Here is an 8,639-nt window from a genome sequence, read left to right as displayed (position 1 = left end):
AAATCGCCCCTCCCGCGCAGCCAATGGGGAGACAGAGGGCGTGGCCACGGCGGGACTTGCCCGGGCATGTGAGCGCGGCGGCTTCCGGGAGAGACACGTGGGAGCCGCGCCGGCCCGGCCAGGGGGCGGTGGGTCCGGGGGCGACCGGAGGATCGGGATCGGGGGCGGGCAGGGGCTGGGGTCTGGGGTCTGGGACGGGCAGTGGGGCGGGCAGGGGTCTGGGGCTGGGAATGAGGCACAGAGGGTCCGGGTAATGTGCAGACAGGGCCCTAGGATGTATGTAATGGTGTGGGCGGGGGGGGCGATGGGGTGGGCAGGGGGCTACGGATGGGTAAGGGGATGGGGAGGGGTCTGGGGCCGGGAATGGGGCATGCGGGGACCGGGCAATGAGGGGGCAAGGGCGTGGGGACAGGGTGTGACAGTGTGTCCGAGTACCCCCTTCCCCGTAGCTCCTGCCTGGGCTGCCTGTGCCTGCCCACACCGCGGGAGGGGGGATATGTCGCGGAGGGGGGGGGCGGGTGCCATGGGGTATGTGGGCCCTTTTTGACAGGGGGGCATTGGGGCTGCATGGTACTCATGTCCCTCTGTGCCCACTCCAGCAGGGATGCCTCCTGGCAAAGGGCAGATGACCCCGCTGCTGCCTGCCCCAAAGGTCTCCACACCCACCCTGAAGGGCACCCATGGCCCCGCTGCGGGGAGCTGCACTCAGCTCCCGGAGGGTCCTGGCACGCCGCAGGGTTGCAGCAAGAAGAAGAGCCGCAAGCATCAGCGGTTCATGGATCGCCGGGCGCTGCTGGAGCAGAAGGGGCTGCTGAGCCCCCGCCGGCGTCTGGGCAGCCAGGCCCCCGTGACGGGACCGGAGGCACGCAGCACACTCACCAAAGTGGGTGGCACCATGTCACCACGCTGTGGGAAGGTCCCCAAGCCCAAACAGGTCATCTCTCCATCCCTGTCCCCATCCGCCTCTCCGGATAGCATAGCCAGGCACCACTCGGTGCTGCTGTCCCAGGGGAATGGCAGCTCCAAGGCGGTGCGGACATCCTCCCCGTTCCTGCGCCCGAGTAAGTACGTGGCCATCGACTGTGAGATGGTGGGCACTGGTCCTCAGGGCAGGCTGAGTGAGCTGGCACGGTGCTCTGTGGTGAACTATGAGGGGGATGTCATCTACGACAAGTACGTCCAGCCCGAGCTCCCAATCGTCGACTACCGGACACGCTGGAGTGGCATCACCCAGCAGCACATGAAGAGTGCGATTCCCTTCAAGGCTGCCCAGGCAGAGGTGAGGAAAAAGAAAGAAATTTTAAAAAAAAAAGGGCTGTGTGTTATCTGCTGGCCACAAATTGGGGTGTTTGGTGGCCTGTGCTGAGCTGATCTGAGGCAGAGACACAAGCACAGGACAGGGAGCTTCCAAAGCCATGCAGTGGGTTGGTTTGCTTGTTACTGCTCCATTCTGGGAACCTAAGAAAATAGAGTGAGAAGGAACTGAATTTAACAAAAAATTATTTATTTCATGCTTGATTGGTATTTCTTTTGCTGCACCGCCTGTCTAACCCTTTCTGACGCTTCCAGATCCTGAAGATCTTGAAAGACAAGATTGTGGTAGGACACGCCATCCACAATGACTTCCAAGCCCTGAAGTACTTCCACCCAAAAGACAGGACCCGAGACACCAGCCGGATCCCTGTGCTGAACCAGAGGGCAGGGCTGCCCGGCAGGGCCAGTGTCTCGCTCAAGAGCTTGGCCAGGCACCTGCTGCAGAAAAAGATCCAGGTAAGCGCCAGGGACCTTGAGATGGGGAGCAGTTCCTGGGTTTGCTATGAGCCTGTGTGATCAGCCTGGTCCCCCCATCTCCGTGGGTGCTCTCTGTGAGATGGAGATGAACCTTGTTCATCCTGTGCTCCCACCTATGATCAAGCTGACCATTAAGCATCTCAGTAAAGCAGGGACAGGACCTGTGCCCTCCAGAAAGTTCTTGATACGCATGTATCTCCTGAGCTGCATCGAACCTTTGATGTCTCCAAAACCCCCAGCACTTGGGTCCTTCTGAGCAAGCAGAGAAGGTGACCTGTTGGATTTTTGCCAAACCCTTTTTCTAAAGAGGCTTTTTCCCTTTTACTCAGGTTGGCTGCAAAGGGCACTCATCGGTGGAGGATGCTCAGACGGCCATGGAGCTGTATAAACTGGTGGAGGTGCAGTGGGAGACAGAGCTGGCCCGTAGCCTGCCCCCCCGGCCCCCCAGCCCCATCACAGACCCCACCACAGACAGCAACCAGTACATGGACGACCGGTACTGGCCCACAGACCTTATGGCAAGCAGCCTGTGATGGGGGACGGTGTCTTCTCCATGTGTTTTGGGCCATCCTGATGCCTTCAGCTATTAAAGGTGGAGCTGGCCGCCGACCTCCTTCCCCGGGGCTTGTGCCCCATGTGCTCTGCCCAGCACCTGGCCCTGCTGTGGGCAGCAGTGCAGAGGAGTCGGATGGCCCCAGCCCCACTTGGGAATGGAGAAATGGTGGCACTTGGACATTGACGATCTCCCAAAAATGCTGTCTGTGGCCTCTTGCTGTCGCACAGAAATAAGCGCTGTGGCTGTGCCGTGTTCATCTGTCCCTTGGTGCTCGGGGACGAGCGGGGCCCTGGTGCCAGCCTGGAGGAGCCCCTGTGGGTGTGCTCTGGCTGCGGCGGTGGGCTGGGGCTGCCAGGGCACCTCCCATGCCCTTTGGGAGGGGATACCCCCATGGTAGGTGAGTGGCAAGTCTTCCCATGGGAGGACTGAGGTGTCTTGCTCATGCCCAAAGGCTGCAAACCATCCAGGGCCAGTTAAACAACCACTTTCTTCCCCAACTCCTTTGCACAGTGAAGCCTGAAAAGAAAGTCTGGGTCTAATCAATGTCAAGCCTGGACAGGAATGTGGGATGCACTTAAATAGACTATTCACATATTTGTCCAATTCTGAATTAAAAATTGTTCTTGCAAAACCCTTGTGTGCATGCTGCATGATCTGATCTGGCAGCTCTCCAGGAGGGGAGAGGGTAGGGATGGGGTTGGCAAAGGGGTAGGCATGCACTGCCTGTGTCTGTTGCTGTGCCCCAGTGCTTAAAACCCACCTGTAACTAGAAAAGGTGCTTTTGAGTGCCTGATGGTGGCTGGAGTGAGCAGTTCCTTGGGGCGTGGACTGGTCCCCTCTGCTCTGGGGATGTCCCTGTGAAGGCAGGAGGAGCAGGGGATGGGCTCAGTCAGAGCCCTGCTGCCCAGCACTGTGGACTGCTTGGAGAAAGAGAGAAAGCATCCCACTGTGTCACCCTCCAGAAGCTGGGCTGTCCCAGCTCAGGGAGCTCCCTGTGTAAAGGAGAGGCGCTGCTGGGACTTGCCGACCCTGCATCCTTGCGCACAGGGTCTGGGAGCAAGAGCCGTGCCTGCTCTGCGGGGTGGAATGATGCTGAGCTGTGGAGCGGGCTGCTGTGACAGCGTGGGGATGGGCTGATGCTCACCTGCAGTGGCTTTGCCTGCAGGCTGCTGCTTCGCAGGTGGCATATGTGGGTACCCATGGCTGCACAGATGTACCCCAGCTGGGCGTGTGACCATCAGAGTAGGGTTTGGGGCTGGACATGGCGAGTCACACGCTTCCCCGGGGAGCTGAACAGCCACAGTTATAGAAAATCAGTATTTTTTTGCCAGGTCCCTCAAGGCTGAGGCCACCCCTTTAGCACAGGGGCCCCCCAGTCCTGCTGCCCAGGCTGTGAGACAGGAGGTGCTGGGAGGGGGCTGGAGGGCTGCCAGCATTCCCAGGGGCTTTCCAGAGCCCAGGCACAGCGTGGTGCAGGTACGGCAGCCAGCACTGAAATGGAGTCCATGTCCCCCATGGCCAGGCTAGATGGGTCCTAAGCTTTTCCCGGTGGCCAGGGGGAGGGAAGGAGAGCTCAGCCCGAGCCTTGGGAAGCAGCCAAGGAGCCGGGTGACGCAGGCACACCTGACAGCACGCATCAGTGCCATTACAAGACGCATCTTGCACTTCCCATCTTAACTCCTCCCTGCCCGGCAGAGGAAGCCGGGACAGCTCAGAAACACTTCGAAACCCATCGGATGTGTCCAAAAAGCTCTGCCCTCCCAGTGGCCTGAGCACAACCTTCCTTCAACAGAAATAATAATAACCTGGGCTGTGTAGCGAGCTCATGGTCTAGGCGCTCTCCGTCAGACCTGGTAGGAAACATGGCCCCACAGTAGGTCTTTAAATCCTGCTTGTGCCAGGTTGTCCCAGGCATGTTCCTGATGCAGCAAACTGTAAAACACAGCCGACACCTCCCTCTGTGTAAGCCTCGGGGTGCAACTCAGCTGAGCCCCAGCACGATGCCATGCAATGTCAGCAGGACCTGGCGGGGTACAGGAGGGACCCAAACCCCATGGGGGCACCCGGGGGGGAGGGCAGGAGGAGCACAGCTGGGCAGGTTTTTCTCTGTTTCCTCCTCTCTGCCATTTCCACCTCTCCCAGGGTGGCAGGAGAGAAGTACAGCTGTGGGAAGGGTGACAGGAGCTAAGTGGGTCAGCAGCCCCACCATCAGAAGTTGGTGGCATCCCACAGCTGATGCAGCAGCATTATCTTCTGCTCCCGGGAAAGCAGACCCAGCAGAAGGGCACAGCGGAGGGATGCTTTGCTCATGGCCATATAACCTGGCCCATATAACTGCATCCCCCTGGGGTGTATGTGGGCTCCTGGGGAGCTTGCATGGGGCACCCCACAGCTCCCGGCTTGTTGTCCCTCCAGCCTGCACTGTCCCACCACCCCATAGCACCGACTTGCCCTAAGCCACGTGATGACTTGATGTGAGACATGGGTATGTTGGGGTGAGACCGGAGAAAGCTGCAAAAGGAGGTGTAAGGCCACGAGGCTTTATCAGCCTGTGACTCAGCCTGCCTTGCCGTCAGCCAGCGGCGAGGGGAAGGTGTAATTAAGGAAAAAAAGACATTTCTGAAGCCTTGATCATCCAAACACTTTAGTGAGACCCACTTCCAAAAGTAAGCCTGGGCTGGCCTCCAGGCAAGGGTCAGATTTCTCCAAGCACTCATCCCCTGTGATCCAGGGCAGCTTTTTCCCCGCCTGCCCACGGCCGAGCTCCCCAGCTTGCCTGCATGGCTACCTGCGTGCCCCCCTGGCAGTGCAGCCCCAGGCTTGCATGGTGGCAGGAGGCACTGGGAAAGTCCCAGGCTGCCTCTGAGAGCTTGTCCTCATCACCACCACACTGATTTAACCCCCCTGCTGAAATACTCCCCCCTCCTTTGGGGGCAAATTTGAAGGCAGCAAGGCAGCCAGAGGATGGCTGCTCTTCAGTGCTCACATGCCCTGCAAACTTTGCTTCTATGCCGTGATCTCCAGCTATTGGGGAAGCTGAGAAACAAATCTGGGGAGTCAATCCCCATTTACATCAGATTTGAAGGGCTGGAAAAACCCTGATGTTGTGCTCCGCAGCCCCCCAGCCCCCTGAGGCAGGGCTGCGAAGGAGCAAACCCCACCATGGATTATAAGGGGTGGTGGCAATCCGCTCCCTGCCGACGAAGCGATTTTGCTCTGAATAATCTGAATGGCAATTTTCATCCTGTTTGCACCCAGTGAACCCTTCAAGAGCTAATCAGGATTTTCACAGGTGTTTGTGAATATTCACCTATATGCCAGGGAGTTGCTATGGCTGAAACAGCCAACCTTCACTCTGGTTCATCACCTGAGCAGCCCGCTGGTGCTCATGTTGGGAGGCTGAGAGTCTTTAGGCAGGCTGAGCATCTTTAGACGGATGAAGGAGAGCTGGGCCGGCTCACCATTTCCACTAAATTTCATGATAATTGAAGAATCTGCAGAAAACTCAGTCATTGTCTCAACAACCCTGAATAATGATTAACCCAAACCCATGAATCCAGCAATGGGCTTTTTTATCAGAGGGAAAACATTGTCAAATGAGTTTTTTCCAGACAGCTGCAAGAGCAGGTAACTGATAAGCCCGTCATTGGAGTGGGGCTGAGCCAATGGGAGCCGATGGCGACGGCTTTTACTTCTGACTAGCAACAGCTTCTCTTTGAGCAGCAGACAGCGATTCAATGCTTTCCCTTGCTTTTATTGAGCTCCGCAATTCCTGCCCTCCTGCTACACGGGGGTTTTCATGGGGGACACTCAGAAACTGAGTTTCGCATGGATTGTCCCCAGTTTTCTGCATGTTTTTGGTGTCTATTCCTATCCGTCATGGCAAGAGCTTTGCAGCTGTAAAAGAGGATGCGTGCCCCTACCCTGCCTTTCCCTGGCTCTGCTCTCACCCTGCCTTGCCCATGCACCCGGGGCTCTGCTTCTGCTAGGTGGGTGTTGGGCACCCATAGGGTGCTTGAAATAGCACCGTAACAGAATAGCAGCTGTACCAGGAGACCCCATGCCAGGGATGTGTCTGACTCTCCCCCTCTGCATCACCAGCGCCTGGCTGTGGTCCAGCACCTCTCCCGGCTGCTGGGGGCTGTTTGCACGGGGACCACGGCTGGGAGCAACACCTCTGGATTGGGGCACGCCGCAGCATACAGGGAGGGTTTGCTTTAATGCTGGCTCTGATTATCACAGCACGGGTGGTTGAAGTGCCACATAATCCCCAAATGTCTCAGGGTGGAGCAGTGCTGGTACCTAGTAACAGCCCAGAGCAAGCCCTTAACCTGGGGCAGTGCGTCCCCTCTCGCTGTAGGGACACAAAGGGATGATTTGCCCTGTTTGCAGGCAGAGAGTCGAGGCTTCACTCGGGTGACTCGCCAGAGACCAAACTGGTCGCAGCAGAGGGAGGAACCGGCCTCCCTGTGCTTCCCACCCCATCGATGCCCCCACTCTCCATCGCCCCTCTCCTCTCTGCCCAGAGCGTGAATTAGAAGGCAGAAAACTTGCAACCGGATATAAATTAAAATCTCAGGATCCTTAATAACCCACTTGACCGGAAGAAGCGAATAGGTGTGATGTGGAAATGAAAAGGCACATCTGGCAGCTGCTTAGCACTTCGGCTGCAGGAGGGGGGTCTGTGTGCATGTATACGTGTGCATGTGTGTGCGTGTGCGAACCGCCAGCACAGCCTCCCGGATTGGCTGCAAAACCCTTTCCCGACCAATGCCGGGGACCAGGGTGGCCTAGCAACAGCCTTTCCCTAATGAAAAACAAGCCACTTAAGCATCGTGACTGTCTGTGGATGAGAGGAAAAGGCACAATTCCCGACATGCCCCATCCTCCCCAGGGAGCCAGCCCCAAAGGGGGCTGCAAAGGCTGCGCTGGATGGGCTGGGATGGCCTGACCCGAGTACCAGTGTACCCCTCAGTCCCTGCTCTGCGGATGCGTTGGGTACATGGGAAGCGTTTGCTGCAGGCGCAACACAAGGAAGCCTGAGGAGGAGAAATCCCCTCCCATTCAGCCATGGCTCCATACCCCTGCACAGGCAGCCTGGGCGCCGGGCTCACCCCCAGCATGGCAAGGGGACACCCACTGCAGGCACCCCACAGCCCTGCACCCCATGGGGCAAGCTGGGGGCTGGATGCCAAGTGGACACAGTGGCCATGAGCTGCTGAAGATGCCACCTTTCACCTCTGGGAACAGAGAGATGCAGGTCAGCTCTGTGCTGGCAATGTGTGCAATTCCCAGTAAGGCAATGGGGGGAAAGGACCCAGCTCAGCCCACCCAGCACTGGGAGCTGCAGCAGTGTGGCATGGCATTTCCTCCATCCCCAGTCGCTGCATCGTGCCAGGGAGCTTTAAGCTTTGCACCAAACCTGTGGTCTTTCACAGAATCACAGAATGATAGGGGTTGGAAGGGACCTCTGGAGATCATCTAGTCCAACCCCCCCCACACCAGAGCAGGTTCACCTAGAGCAGGTTGCACAGGAATGTGTCCAGGCGAGTTTTGAATAGCTCCAGAGAAGGAGACTCCACAACCTCTCTGGGCAGCCTGTTCCAGGGCTCTGCCACCCTCAAAGTAAAGAAGTTCCTCCTCATGGTTAGATGGAACCTCCTATGACCAAGTTGGTGCCTGTTACCTCTCGTCCTGTCACTGGGCACCACCGAAAAAAGACTGGCCCCATACTCCTGGCACGCATCCCTTAAGTATTTCTAAGCATTAATAAGATCCCGCCTCAGTCTTCTCTTCTCCAGACTAAAAAGATGAAGTCCCTCAGCCTTTCCTCATAAGAAAGATGTTCCAGTCCCCTAATCATCTTCGTAGCCCTTTGCTGTACCCTCTCCAGCAGCTCCCTCTCCTTCTTGAACCGGGGAGCCCAGAACTGGACACAGTCCTCCAGATGCGGCCTCACCAGGGCAGAGTAGAGGGGGAGGATAACCTCCCTCGCCCTGCTAGCCACACTCTTCTGGATGCACCTCAGGATGCCGTTGGCCTTCTTGGCCACAAGGGCATGTTGCTGGCTTGTGGCCATCCTGTTGTCCCCCAGGACTCCCAGGTCCCTTTCCACAGAGCTGCTCTCCAGCAGCTCAGCCCCTCACCTGTACTGATGCGTGGGGTTATTCCGCCCCAGGTGCAGTACCCTACACGTGCCTTTGTTGAATTTCATAAGGTTCCTCTCTGCCCAGCTCTCCAGCCTGTCCAGGTCACGTGGAATGGCAGCGCAGCCTTCCGCTGTGTCCGCCAC

The 8,639-nt window shown here is 57.7% G+C and overlaps 1 protein-coding gene across 1 annotated transcript; it reads left to right on the top strand.

The window, feature by feature from the left end:
• The first annotated feature begins 594 nt into the window (after positions 1–594).
• AEN (apoptosis enhancing nuclease) lies at positions 595–2,898 on the top strand. Its single transcript, XM_059824013.1, has 3 exons — positions 595–1,279; positions 1,570–1,770; positions 2,121–2,898. Exons 1-3 carry the CDS (start codon positions 605–607, stop codon positions 2,322–2,324), a joined length of 1,080 nt encoding a protein of 359 aa, XP_059679996.1. The 5' UTR covers positions 595–604; the 3' UTR covers positions 2,325–2,898.
• The last annotated feature ends 5,741 nt before the right edge of the window (positions 2,899–8,639 follow it).

Source organism: Gavia stellata, chromosome 13 (assembly GCF_030936135.1).
Source record: "Gavia stellata isolate bGavSte3 chromosome 13, bGavSte3.hap2, whole genome shotgun sequence".
NCBI lineage: Eukaryota > Metazoa > Chordata > Aves > Gaviiformes > Gaviidae > Gavia > Gavia stellata.
Note: the sequence above shows the minus strand (reverse complement) of the source record. Positions and strands in the feature narration are given on the sequence as shown.

Excerpts from the sequence above, each read along its gene's own strand:
- AEN (XM_059824013.1), top strand. The coding sequence starts at position 605 with ATGCCTCCTGGCAAAGGGCAGATGACCCCGCTGCTGCCTGCCCCAAAG. Across the intron at positions 1,280-1,569 it reads TCAAGGCTGCCCAGGCAGAG|ATCCTGAAGATCTTGAAAGA; the intron begins GTGAGGAAAAAG and ends TGACGCTTCCAG. Across the intron at positions 1,771-2,120 it reads TGCTGCAGAAAAAGATCCAG|GTTGGCTGCAAAGGGCACTC; the intron begins GTAAGCGCCAGG and ends CCTTTTACTCAG.